The 26547-nt window shown below is 40.1% G+C and overlaps 2 protein-coding genes across 4 annotated transcripts in view; one reads left to right on the top strand and one right to left on the bottom strand.

Moving 5' to 3' along the window:
- Positions 1 to 9824, top strand: part of HOMER3 (homer scaffold protein 3) — a 529180-nt gene extending 519356 nt beyond the window's left edge. For both annotated transcript variants that reach the window (XM_053702909.1, XM_053702908.1), the window contains one exon: positions 8031 to 9824. In XM_053702909.1, the coding sequence (XP_053558884.1) occupies positions 8031 to 8219 (189 nt within the window). In that variant the 3' untranslated portion in view covers positions 8220 to 9824. The remainder of the gene's footprint in view (positions 1 to 8030) is intronic.
- An 11682-nt stretch (positions 9825 to 21506) lies between these two features.
- Positions 21507 to 26547, bottom strand: part of DDX49 (DEAD-box helicase 49) — a 66791-nt gene continuing 61750 nt past the window's right edge. For both annotated transcript variants that reach the window (XM_053702905.1, XM_053702906.1), the window contains one exon: positions 21507 to 22520. In XM_053702905.1, the coding sequence (XP_053558880.1) occupies positions 22344 to 22520 (177 nt within the window). In that variant the 3' untranslated portion in view covers positions 21507 to 22343. The remainder of the gene's footprint in view (positions 22521 to 26547) is intronic.

The following is a 26547-nucleotide window of genomic DNA, read 5'->3' as shown; positions in this document are numbered from 1 at the left end:
AACAGATTTAAACACCGGCCTGATTCTGACCAAGGCCTGACAAAAAGATTGCACATCTGGCACATCCGCCTGACGCTTTTTCAGCAAAATGGATAGGACAGAGATCTGACCTTTCAGAGTACTGACAGACAAACCCTTGTCCAGACCTTCCTGGAGAAAGGATAGAATTCTTTGAATCCTGACCCTACTCCAAGAGTATCCTTTGGATTCACACCAATGAAGATAATTACGCCATATCTTAAGGTAGATCTTTCTCATAACAGGCTTACGAGCCTGAATCATGGTCTCAATGACCGATTTCTAAAAGCCATGCTTAGATAAAATTAAGTGTTTAATCTCCAAGCAGTCAGCTTCAGAGAAATGAGGTTTGGATGAAGAAAAGGACCCTGAAGTAGAAGGTCCTTCCTCAGAGGGAGTCTCCACAGAGGTAAAGATGACATTTCCACTAGGTCTGCGTACCAGATTCTGCGAGGCCACGCAGGAGCTATTTGAATCACCCAAGCTCTCTCCTGCTTATTCCTAGCAATGACTCGTGGAAGGAGAGCAAATGGAGGAAAAAGGAATGCCAACCTGAAGTTCCAAGGAACTGCCAGAGCATCTATCAGGAAAATCTGAGGATCCCTCAACCTCGATCCATACTTTGGAAGCTTGGCGTTCTAGCGAGACGCCATAAGATCCAATTCCGGCAACCCCCATTTGGTGGTTAACCTGGAGAACACCTCCAGATGGAGTTCACACTCCCCGGGATGGACAAACTGTCTGCTTAGGAAATCTGCTTCCCAATTGTCCACTCCCAGAATGTGGATGGCAGATAGACAGCAATTGTGAGCTTCCTCCCACTGAATGATCCGAGCCACCTCTTTCATAGCTAAGGAACTCTGAGTTCCCCTTTGTGGTTGATGTAAGCCACTGAGGTTATGTTGTCTGACTGGAACCTGATAAACCAGGCTAAGGCCAGCTGAGGCCAAGCCATCAAGGCATTGAATATTGCTCTCAACTCCAGAATGTTTATGGGGAGAGCAGATTCCTCCTGAGACCACAGTCCCTTCAAAGAGGAAGCCACTATCAGACCAATTACTTCCATACCTAGGGCCACTGAAGGTCATACAGCCGACTGAAGAGATAGGCAAGAGGAGAGAATCTTGGTTCATCTGACTTCCGTCAGAAATATTTTCATCGATAGGGAATCTATAATGGTTCCTAAGAAGACCACCCTTGTAGCCAGAACAAGGGAACTCTTCTCTAAATTCACCTTCCATCCGTGGGAATGAAGAAAAGACAACAAGATCTCCGTGTGAGGTTTTGCTAGTTGAAAATATAACGCCTAAAATAGGATATCGTCCAGGTATGGAGCCACTGCAATTCTCCGAGACCGAATTACTACCAGCAGAGCTCCCAGGACCTTTGAGAAAATCCTGGGAGCTATGGGAAGAAGTGCCACAAACTGAAAGTGTTTGTCCAGATAGGCAAACCTCAGAAATTTGTGATGATCCCTGTGAATGGGAACATGGAGGTACACATCCTTCAGATATATGGTCATCATGAACTGACCCTCTTGTACTAGAGGAAGAATGGAACGGATTGTCTCCATTTTGAAGGACGGCACTCTGAGAAACTTGTTGAGGAATTTTAGATCTAGAATTGGCCTGAACGTTCCCTCTTTTTTGGGAACCACAAACAGGTTGGAATAGAACCCTAGACCCTGCTCCTGTACTGGAACTGAAACTATTACTCCCAGGAGGGAAAGGTCCTGTACACATTTTAAGAACACCTCTCTCTTTGTCTGGTCTACAGATAATCTTGAGAGATGGAATCTGCCCCGGGAGGAAAGGTCTTGAATTCTAACTTGTAACCCTGGGATACTATGTCCACAGCCCAAGGATCTGGAACATCTCGTATCCAAGCTTGAGCAAAACTGAGAGTCTGCCCCCCACTAGATCAGATCCCGAATCGGGGGCAAACCTTTCATGCTGACTAGGAGTCTGCTGCTGGCTTTTCTTTGATTGCTTCCCCTTGTTCCAAGAACTGGGTTTCCAAGAAGGCTTGGCCTGATCTTGTTTGGCAGAAGCCGGGGAAGACTTACCTCTGAAATTACAAAATGAATGAAAATTACTTTGACGACCTTTCGCTCTATTATTCCTATCCTGCAGTAGAAAAGACCCTTTTCCACCCGTAATATCAGAAATAATCTCTGCTAACCCTGGCCAAAACAATGTCTTACCCTTATAAGGAAGAGCCAAAAGCTTGACGTTAGAGAAGACATCTGCTGACCAAGATTTCAGCCACAAGGCTCTGCGGCCTAACACTGTGAAATCCGATAATTTGGCACTCAGCCTAATCACCTGCAAGATAGCATCCGAATTAAAGGAATTAGCCAATTTAAGAGCTTTAATAATAAGAAAGAGTCTGGAATCTCATCTAAAGGCGTTTCTACCTGAAGAGAATCAGACAACGTATCAAACCAGTAATATGCAGCACTTGTCACAGTGGCAATGCAAACTGCAGGTTGCCATAAAAGACCAAGATGAACGTACCTCCATCTTTTTATCCATAGGGTCTTTGAAAGAACAACTATCCTCAATAGGAATAGTTGTCCTCTTGGCTTGAGTAGAAATAGCCCCTTCTACTTTAGGAACAGAGTGCCAAGTTTCCGTAATGGAGTCCACGACTGGAAACATTTTCTTAAAAATAGGAGATAGGGAAAAAGATACCCCCAGCTTCTCCCACTCCTGGGTAATAAAATCCGAAGCCCGGTCAGGCACCGGAAAAAAACCTTAGAAGAAGGAATTTCAAAATAATTATTGAGTTTACTAGATTTCTTAGGCTGGACAGTGACAGGATTATCTGAGTCGTCCAAAGTAGCCAACACCTCTTTTAACAAAACACAAAAGGTGTTCAAGCTTAAATATGAAAGAACTTCCATCAGTTTCAGACGACGGACTTACACTTTCCGAATCTGAGATCTCACCCACCGAAAACTGTGACGCATCTTCCTCATCAGACTTAAGAGGAAGGGCCATCTGAGACAAACCACTGGAATCAGAGACCTTGCCATCTGAATTCCTTTTCCTCTTATGCTTTCCCTTCAACATAGAAAAAGCAGCTAACGCTGCGCGGCCCTGAGCGGCAATTTCTGCTTTCAAATATGCTCAGCTGGGAGCTATAGAGGAACTGCAGGGCACTGCATGTGACGCCATTGCGGCATGGGACGTTCCAGGTGAAGGCTGTGGTATTACCTGGACAGCATCATCCTGAGAGACATCAGGCTCATCAATCAAAATTCTTTCTTTACAATGTAAAGTCTTTTTAACTCATGAGGAACAGAACTGCATTGGTGAAGCAATCTGAGCTTCTAAACACAATAGACATGCATTTAACTGAATTTGATCCTGATTTGCATCAGACATGATCATCCAAAGAAATCACTGTGCAATGAATACATTGAAAGAGTTTGTCTTCTCTTACACTTTCTATAATAATGTAACATTTTACTGAGGGTATTAACAACTTAAAATTTTTAGCAAAAAGAAAAGTAATTAATGAGCAACTATGCGCTCCTTTAACACTCAGGAACTTCACACCTCAGCCTTAACTAAGGCGCCTACCTGTCAGCAACTCCGGATACAGAATAAAGAACCTGAGCCATCAGCACTGTTCTGAATCTGAGACCGAAAGAGCGCTCACGTGATCGGCTGCAATACAACTGTGCCACAGAGAGGCGCGAAACAAAAAATGAGCTACTTCCTGGTTACATAATACAGTGTAACCGTCTGCCTCAAATCCACTATACGGACAAAATAGTTATAATCCGTTAAATAGTGTAAAAGTGCCCCTGCACACCGGACTTTCTCCTTAATCCCCAGATCTCTCCTGAGATCCGTAACAACAAGTGACCCTGCACACAGGACTTTCTTTCTTACTTACTAGCAAAAAAGTTTAACCGCAGTAAAAGAGCCTCATTAACCCTTTAATTTCTGAAAGAATAAAGTCTCAATCACAATGCCCTGCACCATGCCCAATTTATCCTTATATAAGGATTAGCCTGTCCCCTGTCAGAGATATATCAAATGTTGTAAGTGCTATAAATTCTCCCCACCTGGAAGAAAAACAGGCACTTACCTGCCAAAACCGCTGTCCGGCATGTAGACAGCTTTCCAGGTATGTAAGGGCACAGTTCCTCACAGAGACCTGTAAAAAAGAAACAAGAGTCACCTACTCTGTTTTTCTATACTAGGGCTGCACAATACTAGGAAAACACAGTAAAGCCCACCTTACAAGTTCCTAGCTGCTTAAAAGCCACCACAACCCTTACTCAAGAGATTAACGTGGAGTACGGCTAAACCCCAAAAACCTGCTTGTAGAAATACAAATTATCAGACACCCAAATATTTACCTCCTCGTATGAAGGCAAAGAGAATGACTGGGGATTGTGGGAAGGGGAGTAATACTTAACAGCTTTGCTGTGGTGCTCTTTGCCTCCTCCTGCTGGCCAGGAGTGATATTCCCAACAGTAATTGATGATTCCGTGGACTCACCATATCTTAGGAAATAAATATACGGTAATTTTGAAAAACTGGAAACAGATGTCCCCTCCTTTGTGTAATGATTAATACAATGAAAGGGATCTGGGAGATGTTAGGCTAATTGTATAAGTCCTTTAAAATTTGGATAAATTAATATGGGGAATTAGAACCCCCTTAAATATATGTTACTGTACTTTTTTCTTTTTTTTTCAAGTCTCCTGTGAATACATTTTATCATACAGCATGTAAACTTAAAGGGACAGTCTAGCTAAAATTAAACTTTCATGATTCAGATGCAATGTTAAACAACTTTCCAATTTACTTTTATCATCAAATTTACTTTGTTCTCTTGGTATTCTTTGTTGAAAGCTAAACCTAGGTAGGCTCATATGTTTCTAAACCCTTGAAAGCTGCCTCTTATTTTAGTGCATTTTGACAGTTTTTCACAGCTAGACAACGCTAGTTCATGTGTGTCACATAGATAACATTGTGCTCACTCCTGTGGAGTTAATTATGAGTCCGCACTGATTGGCTATAATTCAAGTCTGTCAAAAGCACTGAGATAAGGGGGCAGTCTGCAGAGGCTTAGCTACAGAGGTTATGCAAAAATTGGTTGGTAATAAAGGGATTATCTATCTTTTTAAACAATAAACATGTTCAAGAAGACTGTACCTTTATAGGCACACTATATATAATTAAAGGGCTTAAATGTAAAAACCTTTCATTTTTCTTTTATCGTGCCACTTTAACTTGTATCCCAACATAAAAGCTGATTGAAATACCTCTAATAAGAGTTTCAGAATGTTGGCTGTCTCACCTCAATAAATTATATGTAGCTGTAAGTTTTGTAATGGAATTTGTATCCCAAATTAGTCAATCCTAGTGTGCCCTATAATAAAACATAATAAACACATATTTTCCACTCTGGAATGATATATTTGAATTATTTGGTTGTCATGGATAAAAGAATACACTTAGAAGTAGATTTATCATTGATCAGAAGGACATGGTTCACATGTAGTGGCGCTGTCTGCCTGAGATAGCAAATTGTGAGGCACACTTCTTCCCTATATTTAGCATTGCATGAGCGGACACTCGTGCAATACCGCCCCCTTGCTCTTACAGAACCAATTGTGAGAGAGCAGGGCTTATCAATCAACCAACTTTAAATTAGAAGAGAAGGTTTAAGAAGCAGCATTTTTATTTTAACTTTTTGCACTTTGTGTGATTCATTTAGAAAAAAAAATAAACTAGGAAATGTATTTTAGTATAAAAACATTAGTATAGTTTATATAAAAAAAAGTAAAAAATATCTTGCATACAATTTACCTGTCTATCTTCATAAATCCAGTAAAAAAACATGGAAAAATTTCCATGCGTTTTTTACTCAAATTATTTTTTATTTTTTTTAATTTCTTTTCATTAAGGAAAAAAGGAAAGGGTACCTAAAAAAGAAAAGAAATATACAAAATGTATTAGATGTTACTTATTCTCCCTCACTTCCCATTGACTTACATTATAAACTGGGTTTCAATTTACAACGGTTTCGATTTACAACCATTCCTTCTGGAACCTAACCCCGGCGTAAACTGAGGGCTACCTGTAAAAGAAAACACATCTGATTGATCATAATACATATATAATTTCACAATTCAAATAAAATATACATTCAAATAAGCTTAAAAAAATAAGAAAAAATAAATCTTAGTGTATCCAATACTATCAAAGGATTTATATATACTATATCTAAAGGGAAGAAAAAGAAAATCAAAAATGGATTTATTATTATTTAAAATGCGCAGTTTGAGTTATCTCTTTGGTCATCACTTGTGTGAGGCTGTATTGCGCAAACTGTTACTCTAATTGAAGTTTTGTTATATTTTCCCATGGGCCCCTATTTTTCATATGTTATAATTATGTTATTTATTTGAAATAATTTCTTCCATATAACGGGGAACAAACTTATGTAAATTCATTAAATTGCACTGCAGTAAATTATGTGTAAAACAATGTGTTCTGGAGGATATATCCTTATCACAGCAACTCTAAAACCTCCCCAAACCTTTCCAAAGCTCTATTGGACTTTCTTCTTGGATCCTGTTTATTTATTAATAATTGAATAAATCCTGGTCACGGTTGGATAGTGGGACCAGGATTAGTACAATTATGGGTAAGGGACATGAAACCCAAAACTTTTCTTTCATGATTCTGTTATCAAGTTTACTGTGGTGTCTAAAGAACTATATGACAGCAGTTTTGTAAGAACGCTTTTGAGAACAAGATGGCAGCAATATTACAACAACATATAACATGGTTAAAAGCGTTCTATCAAAACTGCTGACATAAAGTGCTCCAGACACACTCCTGATCCTACAAACCTGCATTCAAATAAAGGATACCATGAGAACAAAGTAAATTTGACAATAGCAGTAAAATTGAGGTGTTTTTTTTTTTTTTTTTTTTTTTTTTTTTTTTAATTGTACACACTGAATGATGGAAGAAAAATGTTGGTTTTTAAGTTTCTTTAATAACATTGGAGGGTCACAATTAACGTTAAGTGTGGCAGCAGGTTGCGGCTTGTTTTTTACAGGCTTGTAACGCTGGCCCCTCCTATTACCTAAGGTTAATATTAAGCTAATCATTTCACTAATGGATATACATGAAAAACAGAAGCTGCACTAATAAAGCATTTCTTATGACCTTACAAAAAAAGTACTGTGAAAAGACAGAACATAGGGGCCGATTTATCATCGGTCTGTCCGACATGATCCGCTCAGCAGATCATGTCCGACAGACATTGATGAATGCTGACAGCATACGCTGTCGGCATTTATCATTGCACAAGCAGTTCTTGTGAATTGCTTGTGCAATGCCACCCCTGCAGATTTGCAGCCAGTCGACCACTAGCAGGGGGTGTCAATCACCCCGATCGTATGAGATCTGGCGGATTGATGTCCGCAGCCTCAGACCAGGCAGACCACTTAAGGAGCAGCAGTCTAAAGACCATTGCTTCATTACTTCTGTTCCTGGTGAGCCTAAAGGCTCGCGCCGAAACAGGGGCATCAGGGGCCATTTGGCCCTTGATAAATTGGCCCCATTGTCTTTTATCCCATAAGTAAAGATGGGTTTTGAACATTATACAAAATGAACAAATGAAATGTGACAAAGTTAATTTCACTGTTTTCTTCATATTGAGCTCATAGTAACAGATAAAGCAAATTATTTTAAAAATCTAAATATATTTATCATGATACTCTTGACAGTTCATATGTCAGCAAATGAATCTGCAAAGAGATACAGATATTTGTTATTTGGCCATTGTGAAGAATTGGCATTGCGTTAGGGTAAACCTGGTGACAACTGTGTTTGTAAGTAGGGTGGCAACTGGTAACAAATGGGTTTGTACTTGGAATATTTGATTTTTTTTATTTTAGTCCATGAACATGTCACTTCCTTGTCATAAAGGATCTACAGTTATAAACTTTTTTTCACTGATCTCTTTTGTAGGATCTGGAAGAACGAAACCAGGAAATGGAAAAGGAGCTTCAGCGGGCAGAACAGAGTCTCAGAGATTCAAAATTGGAAAGAGATCGTATGCGGGAGGAGATTAGCAAAGCCGGAGATGAGTTAGATATGAAAATCTGCCAACTGAACGATCTACGCTTGGGACTGGCACAACTTTTAGAGAGCAACTGAAGGACTTGTGTGTTTGTCCTGAGAGCCGTTCTGATTGTATAACCTTTACTACACTTGGACATCTGTAGGCTTTCTTCTGGGTACTATTTGAAATAGAAAGATAAGCCTGGTTAACAAGGGGTTTGGACTTACTGGATCTATGTCTATAAATAGTAGTGTTAGAATTAGAATGCTATGTGTGTATGTATACATGTGTACGTGTATATATATATATATATATATATATATATATACACACACGTGTATGTATGTTTCATAACCAGGTAACTCTCAGTTTATAGACCAGCATCCTATTTATTCAGTCAGTTGTATGCTGCAAGCGTAATAGAAAATATATTTTATTCTCTGTTTTTCTAATATTTATATTCCATTTCCATACAGGAACAAAAGCCATTGAGCAAAACCAAAACAGCTATTTTGATTGTGTAATTGAAAATAAGTAGGAGCAATGTCAGAGCTTTCAGTCTAATCCTTCTCTTTCATACTGGCGACATATGAAGGTAAATTTTGTTCACCTAGTGCCTCCATTCCACTTTACAGAGCGTAATTTGAGCTACAAAAGCCACACCTCTTCCTATAAATTCATACAGCCAATGGTGTAACTGCCTTAAAAATAGCCATATTGTTGCCATTTTCAACCTACATAAAAATAAAGGCACAGACTTTTAAATGTGTTATTTTTTAAATAAAGTTTATCACAGAAATAAACAAATTAATGCTCACAAATATGGTTGACCTGGGAAGAACTTGTCCCCATTAGCACAGCAGTTGTAGTTCACTCTCCAGTTCCCTTTTTTTACTTGCTACTGTTATAGCGTAGCCTGATTTATTTTTATATTTGGGACTGGGCCTGTGCTGTCACAATTCACTTTATATAATTAGCATTTGCCCCAAAGACTGGAATGCTTAAAAAGGAAGCAGTACAGCTTGTTCGTGTTTCTACCGGATTTATAACATTCTTCAGCCTGCCTACGGCTATTGTGTGAGACCCCTTATCAAGTTTGATTTTCTGAGTTAGGTTTTTTATTTTATTTTAAATAGTGTTTAACATTACCAATGCCAATGAAGAGCATTTTGTAAAATGAAACCCATTCCAGCAACATTACACACACCAAGTGACCATTGAGCACCGTAATTTAGGAATAAATCTATGATCATTTGTACAGTAGATTTCTACTTTCATCTTAATTTAAGATAGAATTAACACTTTATTGTGTGGTTCCCCTGTTTGATTAACTCTGAAATGCCTGTATTTTGTGACTCAGCATCTCAGGAATGACAGATATTGCTGTGAAATGCTAGAGAGAGGGGACAAAATAATTGATTATTTGAAAGGGAACCCTCTGTGATAAATTACCGCCATTTAATATGGGTAGAGTTTGTGATGCGTTTCTACAATTCAGACACTATGTGCTAAGTAATGAAGAGAGAAGAGGTCAAAACTGAGCCCTTTTTATATGAAAGCACAATCCTTGTATGCTAGCCCCTAGGTTATCTTTTAGATACTAGCAGAAAAACAACAGGCGTTCTTATATACATTTAGAGCTGTTTACATATTTGGATGCTTTTGTCAATTTTAATAAAGCTTTGCAGCTTTTATTAGCATTTTGTGTCTTTTCATTTTATGGCTCCTTTTCTGCCTAAAGTATTAACAGAAACATAACTTACACAAGAAAATGAGTATTCCAGGCAAAGAGGGAATGCAGGTAGATAGCTAGCTCGCTGAACCTTTACTATACCATCATAGCCTCAGGAGGTTTATGTGTAAAGAAACACTGCACACCTTGAGAATTATACTTTTTTCTAATATACAGTACTTTCATTATTTACTTTCCCTCTTTAGAATAAATGTACCTCTTATGGTGACACTCAAGTCAAAATTAAACTTCCATGATTCAGATACATGTCATTTTAAACAACTTTCCAATTTACTTCCATTAACAAAATGTGCACAAGTCTTTTGATATTTACACTTTTTTGAGTCACCAGCTCCTACTGAGCATGTGCAAGAATTCATATATACATATATGCATTTGTGATTGGCTGATGGCTGTCACATGATACAGGGGGAGTGGAAATAAACATAACTGAAATGTGTCAGAAAAAAAAATCTACTCATTTGAAGGTCAGACTAAGTGCTATTGCATTGTCTTATTATTATGCATTTGGTGATTATGCAAATCTACTGTATTTACTAGTCATTTAAACTTGCGGCTTTTCTGGTTCTCAGAACTAGAAATGCACCACTGACATAAAAAGGCGAACCTGGCTATGTATCTTTCCTTAATTGACTAAGTAACAACTGCAAAACAATGCATTTTATACTAACATTGTGACAGCGGCTACTAGCCTTGTTGTCTGCAGACACAAGCCCAAATGGGCTCCTCCAAATAAGGCAAATGGTGGGTGGATATTAAAAAAAAGATAATTTGATTTAAACCTTTTTTAGACTTGGTTGATATGTTATTCTATAGCAACACAACAGAAAGTGCTTATTACAAGTATGTTTAATGTCCCTTTAAAATTAAAGTGAGTTTAAAATCCTAAAGGAAGTCTGCAGAAAAGCAGACTGAAGTAGAAGAGTGAGTCATTGTGAACCTCATTTGCATGTCTTACCCAGAATCCTTTGCTGCATTGGAAACAGCGTACCCAGGGGTTTTCTGTTGGAAAAGCAAGCCTTCTGACTTGTTTAGATCTGCTAAATGAGCTACAATTATTTTCTTTAAATTTTGTGCTTAGTGGAGGATTTTAAACTCACTTTTCACCTCCCCATAATTTTAAATGTTGTATTTTTCCCAGGAATAAACTTTACCCGGCAGTGATTCAGACCTACACCCAGCTGATGAGTGGCAATAACCACAAAACGGCGTCCTGGGATGGTCTTAATCACTGTACAAACCCTAGCTAAGCTTAAAAGTTGTGTGAAGAGCAGGCTATGGCATAAAGGGAATCTGCAGAAAAGCAGACTGAAGTAGAAGATTGAGTCATTGTGAACCTCATTTGCATGTCTTACCCAGAATCCTTTGCTGCATTGGAAAGTGTACCCAGGGGTTTTCTGTAGGAAAAGCAAGCCTTCTGACTTGTTTAGATCTGCTAAATGAGCTACACAATGAGTTATTTTCTTTAAACTTTGTGCTTAGTGGAAGATTTTAAACTCACTTTCTCTTGTAAAGGTGTATCCAGTCCACGGGTTCATCCATTACTTGTGGGATATTCTCCTTCCCAACAGGAAACAAGAGGACACCCACAGCAGAGCTGTCTATATAGCTCCTCCCCTAACTGCCACCCCCAGTCATTCTCTTGCAGCTCTCGACAAGAAAGAATCAATAGAGATGTGGTGAATTAGTGTAGTTTTTTACCTTCAATCAAAAGTTTGTTATTTTTAAACGGTACCGGCGTTGTACTGTTTTTACTCTCAGGCAGAAATTGGAAGAAGAATTCTGCCTGGAGGTTTGATGATCTTAGCGGTTTGTAACTAAGGTCCATTGCTGTTCTCACACATAACTGAAGAGTATGGAAAGAAAACTTCAGTTGGGGGGACGGTCTGCAGATTGCCTGCTTTGAGGTATGTTCAGTATATTTTTTTCTAGAGAGATGATAAGGTCTAGAAAATGCTGACAGTGCCTGGTATATTTGAGGTAAGCCTGATACAGTGATTTAACAGCAACTGGGATCATGCTTGCAAAAAAGGGTAATATTCATGTTAATACTCATATTACTTAGTGTAAAAACGTTTGCATGTTTTATAGTAAAAACGTTTTTTCCTCCGAGGGTGATAAATCTTTATTTTGGGACCTAGTTTTCCACATGGCTTGTTAGATCACTCCTAAAAAAGGCCCTCTGACATTCAGTGCATGGTGGGAGGGGCCTATTTTCACGCAGTTGATCTTTTGATCTTCAGACAGACATACAGCTTCCCTAAAGGAGTCCTCTGGCATCTAGAACCACTATAGAGGGTGTTTTTCCTGAAAAAAAAATCGTGATTAAGGGCATGTAGGGCCACAGCAGAGCTGTGGCAGTGTGTTTGACTGTTTTTTTAACGGTTTTTCTAATCCGTTTTGGGGCCTAAGGGGTTAATCATCCATTTGCAAGTGGGTGCAATGCTGCTTTAGTCTCTTAAGTCTATCCACAAAAAAAGAGAAAGAAGTTGCAGGCTGTACCAATATTAGATAGTGTAAAAATAAAATTTTTTTTTTATTTAAACTTGATTAAAAACTTTAATCAATAAAAGGCACACATTACTATTTTCATACAACCTCAGCACACAGGTGCCTTTTATTGATTGAAGTTTTTAATCAAGTTTAAATAAAAAAAAAAATTGATTTTTACACTATCTAATATTGGTACAGCCTGCAACTTCTTTCTCTTTTTTTGTGGATAGACTTATGATATTTTGCAGCGGCTGGGAAACGCTGCTTGAAGGATTTGCATCAAGTAAAAAGTTATAAAGTTACTACACAGCCTTTTACAGAGGATCCCTGAGGATAACATAACCCTAAAGTGTGGCGATATATACAGGCTTACAATATTACCTGGGCCCTCTCCTGTTTTTTCGCCAACTGGAGCTCATCCTACACAGGAAGCCGGTTCGACGAGTCGGCATTGAGTGACGTATCACTCCCTCTCGTGGTGTGTGGGACCGGCAACGTCAGCGTTGAGACCCGGTGAGTGGGAGTGTTGAATCACTACGGATTCGTCTTGCCAACAATCGAGGAGAGCTTGTTGGGCGAGTAAGGACAGCACTGCTCCCTCCCGCTAGATGTGGGACCGGAGTTTGAAATTGATTGATCCGGAGATTGGGAGCAGCAGAAGTTGATCGGAGCCACAGGTAACTCACAACAAAAAAGTTCCAATATATTGTTGCATGTTATTTGAGGATACTAATGACAAACTTGCACAAGTGATTACTGAAGGGGTTTGTTTCTTTTTACAAGATAAAGGCATTGTCTCCTATACTAATATAACATAAAGAAACCCACGTAGATGTAACACTGTGTTGAAAGAACTGGGACATATTACATGTGTTTAAAGGCTTTGGAGTACATATTAACAATACCGTTTGCCATATTGCACTACTTTGGGACATATGTGTGTTTGTTGCTTTAGTCTCTTATACACACTGTATTTCATAGAGTTTACTACTTTTTATCACTGTTTTGCAGTTTATGAGGTAGTTTTTTTCTCTTAAAGGCACAGTACCGTTTTTATTTAATTGCTTTTTCACATTTATTAAAGTGTTTTCCAAGCTTGCTGGGCTCATTACTAGTCTGTTAAACATGTCTGACATAGAGGAAACTCCTTGTTCATTATGTTTAGAAGCCATTGTGGTACCCCCTCTTAGAATGTATGCCAAATGCACTGACCTTTCTATAAGTTATAAAGACCATAATATGGGTTTTAAGGATTTATCACCAGAGGTTTCTCAAACTGACAAAAGGGAGGTTAAACCACCAAGCTCTCCCAATGTGTCAGAACCTATATCTCCCGCGCAAGTGACCAATGCGTTTACCTTACAAGACATGGCGGCAGTTATGAATCATACCCTCACAGAGGTATTGTCCAAACTGCCAGGGTTACAAGGAAAGCGAGAAAGCTCTGGGGCTAGAACAAATACATAGATTTCTGACGCTTTAGTAGCTATGTCTGATATACCCTCACAATGTACAGAAGCCGAAGCAGGAGAGCTTCTATCTGTGGGTGACATTTCTGAGTCAGGGAAGGCGTTACTCCAGTCTGACTCTGAAATGACAGCATTTAAATTTAAGCTTGAACACCTCCGCTTGTTGCTCAAGGAGGTTTTAACAACTCTGGACGACTGTGACACCATTTGTAGTCCCAGAGAAATTGTGTAAAATGGACAAATACTTTGCAGTGCCTGTTTACACTGATGTTTTTCCAATCCCTAAGAGGTTTTCAGAAATTATTTCGAAGGAATGGGATAGACCAGGTGTACCGTTCTCTCCCCCTCCTGCGTTTAAAAGGATGTTTCCCATAGATGCCGCTACACGGGACTCGTGGCAGACGGTCCCTAAGGTGGAGGGAGCAGTATCTACCCTAGCTAAGCGTACAACTATCCCCGTCGAGGACAGTTGTGCTTTCCTAGATCCAATGGATAAAAAAATTAGAGGGTTTCCTTAAGAAAATCTTTATACAACAAGATTTTATTCTCCAGCCTCTTGCATGCATTGCCCCAGTCACTGCTGCAGCGGCTTTCTGGTTCGAGTCTCTTGAAGAGGCTCTCCGGGTGGAGACCCCGTTGGATGATATTCTAGACAGGCTTAAAGCTCTTAAGTTAGCCAATTAATTTATTTCTGACGCCGTTTTTCATTTAACTAAGCTAACGGCTAAGAATTCAGGTTTTGCCATTCAGACACGTAGGGCGCTATGGCTTAAATCCTGGTCAGCTGACGTTACTTCAAAGTCTAAGCTTCTCAACATTCCCTTCAAGGGGCAGACCCTATTCGGGCCTGGACTGAAGGAGATCATTTCTGATATTACTGGAGGGAAAGGCCACGCCCTTCCCCAGGATAGGTCCAACAAATTAAGGACCAAACAGACTAATTTTCGTTCCTTTCGGAACTTCAAGAGTGGCGCAGCTTCAACTTCCTCTACTACAAAACAAGAAGGAAATTTTGCCCAGTCCAAGCCAGTCTGGAGACCTAACCAGGCTTGGAGCAAAGGAAAGCAGGCCAAAAAACCTGCTGCTGCCTCTAAGACAGCATGAAGGAGAAGCCCCCGATCCGGGACCGGATCTAGTTGGGGGCAGACTTTCTCTCTTCGCTCAGGCTTGGGCAAGAGACGTCCAGGATCCCAGGGCTCTGGAGATAGTTTCCCAGGGATATCTTCTGGATTTCAAAGCCTCATCTCCAAAAGGGAGATTTCATCTCTCACAATTATCTGCAAACCAGATAAAGAGAGAGGCATTCTTACATTGTGTTCAAGACCTTCTGGTCATGGGAGTGATCCACCCAGTTCCAAGGGAGGAACAGGGGCAAGGATTCTATTCAAATCAAATTATAGTTCCCAAGAAAGAGGGAACTTTCAGACCAATCTTGGATCTCAAGATCCTAAACAAATTTCTCAGGGTCCCATCCTTCAAGATGGAGACTATTCAAACCATCCTACCTTTGATCCAGGAGGGTCAATATATGACTACCGTGGACTTAAAGGATGCTTATCTCCACATTCCGATACACAGAGATTATCATCTGTTTCTCAGGTTTGCCTTCCTAGACAGGCATTACCAGTTTGTGGCTCTTCCCTTCGGGTTAGCCACGGCACCAAGAATCTTTACGAAGGTTCTAGGGTCCCTACTGGCGGTTCTAAGGCCACGGGGCATAGCGGTGGCCCCTTATCTAGACGACATTCTGATACAGGTGTCGACTTTTCAAATCGCCAAGTCCCATACAGACATTGTTCTGGCCTTTCTGAGGTCTGACGGGTGGAAGGTGAACGAAGAAAAGAGTTCTCTCTCCCCTCTCACAAGAGTTTCCTTCCTAGGAACTCTGATAGATTCAGCAAAAATGAAGATTTTTCTGACAGAGGTCAGGTTGTCAAAGCTTCTAACTTCCTGCCGTTCTCTTTATTCCACTTCTCTGCCGTCAGTAGCTCAGTGTATGGAAGTAATCGGCTTAATGGTAGCGGCAATGGACATAGTTCCGTTTGCCCGCCTACATCTCAGACCACTGCAACTTTGCATGCTCAATCAGTGGAATGGGGATTACACAGATTTGTTCCCTCTGCTAAATCTGGATCAAGAGACCAGAGATTCTCTTCTCTGGTGGCTATCTCGGGTCCATCTGTCCAGGGGAATGAGCTTCTGCAGGCCAGAATGGACTATAGTGATGACAGATGCCAGCCTTCTGGGCTGGGGCGCAGTCTGGAACTCCCTGAAGGCTCAGGAGGAAGCCCTCCTTCCTATAAACATTCTGGAACTAAGAGCGATATTCAATGCTCTTCAGGCTTGGCCTCAGCTAGCTGCGGTCAGGTTCATCAGATTTCAGTCAGACAACATCACGACTGTAGCCTATATCAACCATCAGGGGCTTACAAAGAGCCCCCTGGCGATGTTGGAGGTTTCAAAGATAATTCTATGGGCAGAGGTTCACTCTTGCCATCTCTCAGCTATCCATATCCCAGGAGTAGAGAACTGAGAGGCGGATTTCTTAAGTCGGCAGACTTCTCATCCGGGGGAGTGGGAACTCCATCCGGAGGTATTTGTCCAGTTGATTCATCTATGGGGCAAACCAGAACTGGATCTCATGGCGTCTCGTCAGAACGCCAAGCTTCCTAGTTACGGGTCCAGGTCCAGGGATCCCAAGGCAGCGCTGATAGATGCTCTAGCAGCGGCCTGGTCCTTCAGCCTGGCTTATGTGTTTCCACCGTTTCCTCGTCTGATTGCCAAGATCAAGCAGGAGAGAGCTTCGGTGATTTTGATAGCTCCTGCGTGGCCATGCAGATCTGGTGGACATGTCATCATTTCCACCATGGACTCTGCCGCTGAGACAGGACCTTCTACTTCAAGGTCCTTTCAAACATCCAAATCTAATTTCTCTGCGTCTGACTGCTTGGAGATTGAACGCTTGATTCTATCAAAGCGTGGTTTTTCCGAGTCGGTCATTGATACCTTAATTCAGGCTCGAGAGCCTGTCACCAGGAAAATCTATCATAAGATATGGTGTAAATATCTTCATTGGTGTGAATCCAAGGGTTACTCATGGAGTAAAGTCATGATTCCTAGAATGTTATCTTTTCTCCAGGAGGGATTGGAGAAAAGATTGTCTGCTAGTTCCTTAAAGGGACAGATTTCTGCTCTGTCTATTCTTTTGCACAAACGTCTGGCTGAGGTTCCAGACGTTCAGGCGTTTTGTCAGGCTTTAGTTAGAATTAAGCCTGTGTTTAAACCTGTTGCTCAGCCATGGAGTTTAAATTTAGTTCTTAAGGTTCTTCAAGGTGTTCCGTTTCAACCTCTGCATTCCATTGATATTAAACTTTTATCTTGGAAAGTTCTGTTTCTAGTAGCTATCTCCTCGGCTCGAAGAGTTTCGGAGTTATCTGCTTTACAGTGGGATTCCCCTTATCTGATTTTCCATGCAGATAAGGTAGTTTTGCGTACCAAACCTGGGTTTCTTCCTAAGGTAGTATCTAATAAGAATATCAATCAGGAGATTGTTGTTCCTTCATCATGTCCCAATCCTTCCTCAAAGAAGGAACGTCTTTTACACAATCTTGATGTGGTTCGTGCTTTAAAGTTTTATTTACAAGCTACGAAGGATTTTCGTCAAACATCTGCTTTGTTTGTTGTCTACTCTGGACAGAGGAGAGGCCAAAAGGCTTCGGCAACTTATCTATCTTTTTGGCTAAGAAGTATAATATGCTTAGCTTATGAGACTGCTGGCCTGCAGCCTCCTGAAAGAATCACAGCTCATTCCACTAGAGCGGTAGCTTCCACATGGGCTTTTAAAAATGAGGCCGCTGTTGAACAGATTTGTAAGGCGGCGACTTGGTCTCCGCTTCATACTTTTTCTAAATTCTACAAATTTGATACTTTTGCTTCTTCGGAGGCTATTTTTGGGAGAAAGGTCTTACAGGCAGTGGTGCCTTCCATTTAAGGGCCTGCCTTGTCCCTCCCTTTATCCGTGTCCTAAAGCTTTGGTATTGGTATCCCACAAGTAATGGATGAACCCGTGGACTGGATACACCTTTACAAGAGAAAACAAAATTTATGCTTACCTGATAAATTTATTTTTCTTGTGGTGTATCCAGTCCACGGCCCGCCGTGTCATTTTTAGGCAGGTGTTTTTTATTTTAAACTACAGTCACCACTGCACCCTATAGTTTCTCCTTTTTCTTGCTTGTCTTTGGTCGAATGACTGGGGGTGGCAGTTAGGGGAGGAGCTATATAGACAGCTCTGCTGTGGATGTCCTCTTGCAGCTTCCTGTTGGGAAGGAGAATATCCCACAAGTAATGGATGAACCCGTGGACTGGATACACCACAAGAGAAATAAATTTATAAGGTAAGCATAAATTTTGTTTTTCACCTCTCCATAATTTTAAATGTTATATATACAGTATATATATATATATATATATATATATATATATATACACATATATATATACATATATATATATATATATATATATACACATATATATATACATATATATATATATATATATATATATATATATATATATATATATATATATATATACACACATACATACACATTATATGGCCAAAGGTATGTGGACACATGACCATTACACCTAAATGAGCTTCTTGGAAATCCAATAAAACCATGGGCATTCATATGAGTTACCCCCTTCCCCACCTTGCAGCTATAAAAGCTACACCACTTTTATGGGAAGGCTTTCCACAAGATTGTGTGGCTCTGTGGGAATTAGACCCCATTTAGCCAATAGAGTATTTGTGAGGTCAGATATTGATGTTGGATGAGATGGTCTGGCTTGCAACTGTTGTTCCAATTCATCCCAAAGGTGCTCAATGGGGTTGAAGTCAGAACTCTTCGCAGGTCCACTCCAAACTCATCAAACCACATCTTCAAGGACCTCACGTTGTGAACAGTGGAACAGTCATGCTGTAACAGGAAAGGGCCCTCCCCAAAATGTTGCCATAAAGTACCAATCTGTCTAAAATGTCTTAGTTCCAGTGAAGGGTCATCTTGATGTTACAGGGTACAAATAGGCCTAGCCCAAACCCTGTAAAACAGCCCATTATCCCTCCTCCACCACTACAGTAGCATTCTGGTAGGCAGCGTTCTCCTGGCATTTACCACACCCAGGTTCTTCCATCAGACTGTTAGATGGTGAAGCGCGATTCATCACCCCAGATAACATTTCCACTACTCCAGAGTCCAGTGGCAGCGTGCATTACACCACATCAGTTGACACTTGGCTATGTGTATCTGATGAGGCTTGTGTACAGCTGATTAGCTAATGAACCCCAAAAAGGGTGTACAGTGCTGCATGACCTGCTTCATCTCTGCAAGCTTGCGAGAAGTGTAGACAGGGTTGCCAGGTATCCAGTATCTAACCAGACAGTCCGTTTTGTTTTTTTTACCAGCTGTCCGGTAAAATTTGTAGAAAAAAACCTGGACTGGATAACATATACAGTGCAGCTGGGCATGATTAAGTTTTACGTCAGCTCAGTTGAATTTTTAAAATTTTTTTTTTTTATATATATATATATACATATATATATATAAAAATAACTCCCCTCCCCCGGTTATATGCTGGATGTCCGTTATTTTTAGGGAGGTCTCCTGGCAACCTTAAGTGTAGAACAGAAGAAAAAAATTCAAGATATACTATAAAAGTTATATGAGAGCACTGCATGTAAGTGTTGCATATTAAAACAAAGGTAGTTCCTGATGAATAGCAGGAAGTGCATCCTTGAGTAGTTGAGAGATTAAAAGGGACGGTTAACACCTTGAGATGTTTATGTAAAATATTTTGTTATGTGTAATGAAACAACTTTTTAATACACTTTCATTATTTATTTTGCAATTTTTCATGTAATTTTAGCTCACAAATTGAGGATTTTCTAATTCTTAGTAGTTGAAATGGACCATGCTAACTATGCTACTTATCTGCCCCTAATTTGCTTTTTAAGATAACTGCAAAACATTTGGTTATGTTATTCTATAGCATTGGTTTTGAAACCTGTCCTCAGGCCTCCCAAACTGGTCAGACGTTCAGGATTACCTTGGGTGAGAGCAGGTTAATAACCATGTTCATTAATCCGCTGATTATTTCACCTGTGCTCCAGTCTAGATATCCTCAAAATCTAGCCTAATCATGGAAGCCTGAGGACAGGTTTGAAATCAAGTGTTCTATAGCAACACAACAAAATTATCTTATTACACAGTGGTTACTAGCCCTTTAAATGTGACCTAATATATCTATTTACAGGGAACCTCTGGAATTAAATACTATCGGCTCTATAGTGAAGTGGAAATCGTGCATCCATTGAGTACTAATGGCAGTGAGGGCTTTAATTAGGTGGTAAGGGTAATAGTATTGCAATGTAGGGGTTACCTTCCTGACACCTCCATGGTCCCTATCAAACAGCTCTCCCTACCCCCAACAACACTCTTCACCACCATTTTAGGTTCTGGCAGACAGCCTGCCAATGTGCGTTTTTTTTTTTTTATTGTATTTTTTTCTGAAGTGTGGGGATCTCTCCTAAACCCTCTCACCTCCCTGATCCCTCCCAAAGAGCTCTCTAACTTCCCCCCTCCCACAAGCTGTCTGCCAGTACCCAGTTTTTATTTAATTGTATATATGTATTAAACTATTAATATTTTTTCTGTACTGTAGGAGTCCGCCCCTACTCCTACCATTGTTTAGGCTCCCCCACCCTCATTTTTCCTTTTTCTATAGTGTAGCATCTCTTCCCTCTCCCTTTGAAATGTATTTTCTACAGCATAGGGTCCTGCCCCTGCCTCCACTTTCCATCGCTGGGCCATCCATCCACCTCCCACCGGCACCAAAGGAGATTGTTATGGTCTGGCACTCTGCCTTCATATGAAGGCAGATACTGGAACGCCACACACAGCAAGCCTTGGTTGTCAATATAAGTTATGCAGTAATATGGGCTATGTACCGCATGGTGTAGATCTACGTTCATTTGCCAGAAAGGGTTAAGAAACACTGAGGGAGGAGAAGGCATAGTCAGACCTTCTGCAATTTGCTCAAATGGAACTGAACCGTCAAACACATTCTGGAAGATGGGCATAGTAGGACCCTTCCAGTTCGCATGCATGAAATATAGGAATCCAGCAAATGATAAAAGATGCAAAGAAATACAAAAACTTTAAAATGTAATGAGAGACAAAACATGCACTAACTAAGCTCCTGGTTGAATAATTTGTAGTTTCAACAAGTAGCTTCCTGATAACTCAAAGGTAATTAATCCTCTCCTGTTTCATATGAGGTTACGGTGAACAAAAGGAAAAAAAATATTTTAAAATTATGTAAAGTTTAGGAAATAGAAAAATTTGCACATAAAAAAAACTGCCACACTCGCTTTAAATTATTCACAAGAATGAAAATAATTTCTTGCAAACTTACATGACCAACACAATACCGGTAGAAAACCCTGTATCCAAACTGCTTGGGACCGTATAAGGTTTGGATACATAGTACCACCATATAGTACAGTGCTGTCAATCAGATGAGGTAATAGTTGTTGATTTAAATAAATATAGATTATCATTTGCATTTTAGAACACAAAAAACAAAGATGCAGGCAGAGAAAATTGTGACTTAATTTTTTATAATATTATTTGAAAAAAATATGATTTAAAAAGTCTGGATTTGGGAATAATTCTGGATACAACTCATCTGCACTGGAAACGATTTGTCTTAATATCATTTTAAAAAAAAAAAAACTCACTTTGTTAGCACAATTTACGTTTTGCAAAAGAAAAATTCAGGTATAATTCTCTTGACAATACTGGAGAAATGATATTAGTTTACTTTTGTATTGCCAAATAGCGGCAGGTATAAATGAGCTTGTGATCTGAACTAACCAATCACTGTACATTTTTCAAGATCCGGTACATTTCACCATAATTAAGCACTCCAGTCTCTCTGGGAGGGAGTGGAACAAACATGCTTTCATAGGCATAATAATGAAAATATATTAAAACATTGTTTCATTTTCATTAAACATTTTACTGGTGATATGTTGAGGTGAAACGTCCCGTTAATAGTCTAAGAAAAAACAAACTGAAAACTGCTATAGGTTGCTAAGGAGAAATATTTATAGAGAACAAGAACACTTTGTAGCCTTCTCCTACAGTAAGACAGTTAGGTCACTAGTTGTGGACCCCAGTGCTATGAGAAGTCATCGTTGGTCCTGGACCCAATTTCTATGAGAAAAGGCCACTGATGGTCAGGGCCCCAGTACCAACTGTGAGAGACCAGTCACTGTGGATCTTGGATCCTAAGTCCTGTAACTGGTGGTTTCTGCATGTCTGGTGTACTGGAGCCCCAGTGTCCGAGAAGTGTTTCTTGGTCTGCTTTGGACCTCAAAAGTTATATATAAAAGGCATGAAAGCCAGCTGATCTTAGTCCTGCTGTGGGAGGCCATATCATTGCTGCTCCTTGGCTGTCTTTTTGGCTTGTCGCAGGCGCTTCTTCCTTAGCTTTCTACGTATCACAGCCTCTTGTTTACTTTGCAAAGTCTCCTGTATGTGATCTTTAAATTTCTTTTTCTGCTTCTTTATTTTTTCTAGTTCTGCTTTCCTCTTTGCTTCTAAATCTGGGTCCTAAAACAAAAAAATGTAATAATTTACAAAAAAATAAAAATGTATGCTTACCTAATAAATGTATTTATTTCCGGGCATGGAGAGTCCACAAATCCATTCATTTACTAGCGGAAATTCATCTCCTGGGCAGCAGGAGGAGGCAAAGAGCACCCCAGCAGAGCTGTTAAGTGTCACTTCCCTTGCCCATAAATCCCCAGTCATTCGGCCGAAGGAAAAAGAAGATAACTCAAGGGTATAGAGGTGCCTTAAGTTTATACCAAAAATTGCTGTCTTAGATGTAAAAAAGGGCGGGTTGTGGACTTTCCATGCCCGGAAAGAAAGAAATTTATCAGGTAAGCATACATTTTCTTTTCTTTCCTATTGCATGGAGAGTCCACAAATCTATTCAATTACTAGTGGAAACCAATACCCAAGCTAGAGGACACAGAATGGAAGGGCGAGAGAACAAGACGAAAGACACCACTGATTGAAGAGCTTTCCTCCCTAAATAAATCTCAGCTGAGGCAACAACATAGATCCTTTAGAATTTGGAAAAAGTATGCAAAGACGACCAAGTGGCCGCCTTGTATAATTGCTCCACCGAAACCTCAATCTAAAAAAGCCCAGGAAGAAGGAGACTGCTTCATAGGAATGATCCGTAATCCTCTCAGGAAACAGAAGTCCAATTGTCTCATAACCCTTAACACTTCTCAACCAAAGAAAAGAGCAGGAAAATCAGCCTTCTGGCCTATACATATGCCAGAAAACACAGCAAAAAAAGACAGCAGGAAACTCTAGATGCCTGCAGAAAGAACTGCAAAGCACATATAACATCCTGAACACAGACGTTCCTTCTGAAAAGAAGAACTAGGACAGAACAAAGGAACAACAATAAATGATATTGTGGTCCAACACCAACCTAGGAAGAGAACCCAATTTTGTACGAAGGACCACCCTGTCCGAAAGAAAAATAAGGAAAGGGTGGTCACATCGCAGAGCCGAAAGGTCAGAAAACCTACGAGCAGAAGAAATAGCATGAGGAATAAACCTCCAAGCCAACAACTTAGAATGAGCAGAGTATAGACTCAAACACAGTCTGCTGAATAATCCCAACTACAAGATTAAGACTCCAAGGAAGATTAAAAGACTAAAATACAGGCCTGATCTGACTAAGGCCTAACCAAGAATGAGCATCCGGAAGGACAGCCAGACGATAAACCAAAGAAACGAAAAGGACAGAAATCTAGTCTTTCAGAGAACAGACCGATAAGTCCTTCTCCAGACCTTCCTGAAGAAAGGAAAAAATGCAAGGAACCCACACTGGACTCAGAAAAAAAAATTTGAGAGATACACACCAGAAAACTTATATACTCTATACTGATGGGAAAAAAAATTAGCGAGATACCAGCTCACTAGCCTGAATCATAGAATCCATCACTATATATAAAAAAAAACTTGTCTAAACAAGACTAGACAAATAATCTCCAATTAGTCAGCATCAGAAAACTAGATGTGGAAGTAGGAAAAGACCCTGAAAGAAGGTCCTACCTCAAAGGCAATTTCCACAGAGGCAAGGACGATACCTCTACCTGGTCCAAAAACAACTTTTGTGAGGCTAAACTGAAGCAAAAGAAACACTGAAACATGCTCCAGAAGGACACGAAATATGCCCGCAAAAGAGAGCCGGCAGAGAGAGAATCTTGAAAGGAAACCAAAAGTCCTATGGAACAGCTAAAGCATAGACCAGAGTTGCCTGAGGATCTCTCAATCTGGATCTGAAATAGTAAGCTTGGCGTTTAAACGAAAACATCATCAGAGTCAACTCCAGGACTCATCACCTGAGAGCGTTTCCACGGAGGAAAATCGAAAATACCTCTATATGAAGAGCCCACTAAGCACAAAAACTAACTCCCAGACGAAAGTCTGTCTGCACAGATAATCTCTGTAAATAATTTTTGGAGAACATTCAAAGTTAGACCTGTACCCAAGAGATGGTCACAGGTTTCCGGAACTCTGAGTCTTAAGGTGTTCTCTCAGCAGCATTATGCTATTGAGGAACCCCAAAACGGTTCCCTAGTCAGAGAGGCTAGCAAGAGGACCCATAATCGCAAGAAGCATGCGCCGTGGGACAAGAGATCCAGAGAGAGAGTCCAGAACCGAAATCTCTCAAAGAAATGTCAAAACTATCCTATGAAAGAGGTCAGAGATCTCCAATCCCTTGAAAAGAAATAGGCCCACTCAGAACATTCTGGGTCTTAAACAGATATAAGAACCAAACTATAGAAGCACTCCCTATATAAAACGTATAGATTAAAACAGCTTGCGGGCACACATTCAAGGTGCAAGTAACTGCAGAAGGTACCAAACTGCAAACCTTCCGATAACCAGGCGGTAGAGCTAGTTTAAATAAAAAGATTATTGTACATGTGACAGACATGAGCAAAATATCCGTCAATATGAGAAGAATTAAACAAGCTCGGAAAATTAAAATAGGGCAACATACATGTCCCAGAAACTAGAAAAATCACCTCGGTATGAGAGAGAATATAATATGGAGATCCAGAAGAAAACTAATTATAATGTATAATTATAAAATTCATGGACAAAAATCCCCACTCTGCCATAGAACGTCATGCTCCAATTGGAAATGAAACTCTGGTCTCCCAAGAGAATCTCAGTGACTTTCCACTGAGCGTACTAAAAAAAAAAAAAAAATGTACATGATAGAAAAGAAATACATTGATCATTCATATACGGAGAACAGTAACCAGATGGTGGAACACACTATGGAAACAGACTCTGTCAAGACCAATACGTCCAAAAAAAACAAAACAAGCTGTTACAATAATCCATTTTGAGACTGATTACAAAATGCCATGCACCAGATACAAATAATACAGTATAAAAGTTTGTAGAGGCAACTGAATACATCTCGTGCCCCAATGAAAAACATAACACATGATATTAAAAAAAACAGAATTTATGTTTACCGGATAAATTTCTTTCTCCTACGGTGTATCCGGTCCACGGCTTCATCCTTACTTGTGGGATATTCTCATTCCCTACAGGAAGTGGCAAAGAGAACACACAGCAGAGCTGTCCATATAGCTCCCCTTAGGCTCCGCCCCCCCCAGTCATTCGACCAACGGTTAGGAGAAAAAGGAGAACCATAGGGTGCAGTGGTGACTGTAGCTTGGAAAAATAAATTTAAACCTGACCAAATGCCAGGGTGGGCCGTGGACCGGATACACCGTAGGAGAAAGAAATTTATCAGGTAAACATAAATTCTGTTTTCTCCTACATTGGTGTATCCGGTCCACGGCTTCATCCTTACTTGTGGGAACCAATACCAAAGCTTTAGGACACGGATGAAGGGAGGGAACAAGTCAGGTAACCTAAACGGAAGGCACCACTGCTTGTAAAACCTTTCTCCCAAAAATAGCCTCCGAAGAAGCAAAAGTATCGAATTTGTAAAATTTGGTGAATGTATGCAGTGAAGACCAAGTCGCTGCCTTACAAATCTGTTCAACAGAAGCCTCATTCTTGAAAGCCCATGTGGAAGCCACAGCTCTGGTGGAATGAGCTGTAATTCGTTCAGGAGGCTGCTGTCCAGCAGTCTCATAAGCCAATCTGATGATGCTTTTCAGCCAGAAGGAAAGAGAGGTAGCAGTCGCTTTCTGACCTCTCCTCTTACCAGAATAGACAACAAACAAGGATGATGTTTGTCTGAAATCTTTAGTTGCTTGTAAATAGAATTTTAAAGCACGAACCACATCAAGATTCTGTAACAGCCGTTCCTTCTTAGAAGCTGGATTAGGGCACAGAGAAGGAACAATGATTTCCTGGTTAATATTCTTATTAGAAACTACTTTTGGAAGAAAAACAGGTTTGGTACGCAAAACAACCTTATCTGCCTGGAACACCAGATAAGGTGAATTACACTGCAAAGCAGACAATTCAGAAACTCTTCTAGCAGAAGAAATAGCTACCAAAAACAAAACTTTCCAAGATAGTAACTTAATATCTATGGAATGTAGAGGTTCAAACG

The sequence above is a fragment of the Bombina bombina genome, chromosome 2 (assembly GCF_027579735.1).
Source record: "Bombina bombina isolate aBomBom1 chromosome 2, aBomBom1.pri, whole genome shotgun sequence".
In the NCBI taxonomy this organism is placed as follows: Eukaryota; Metazoa; Chordata; class Amphibia; order Anura; family Bombinatoridae; genus Bombina; species Bombina bombina.
This window is presented reverse-complemented; position numbering and strand designations above follow the sequence as displayed.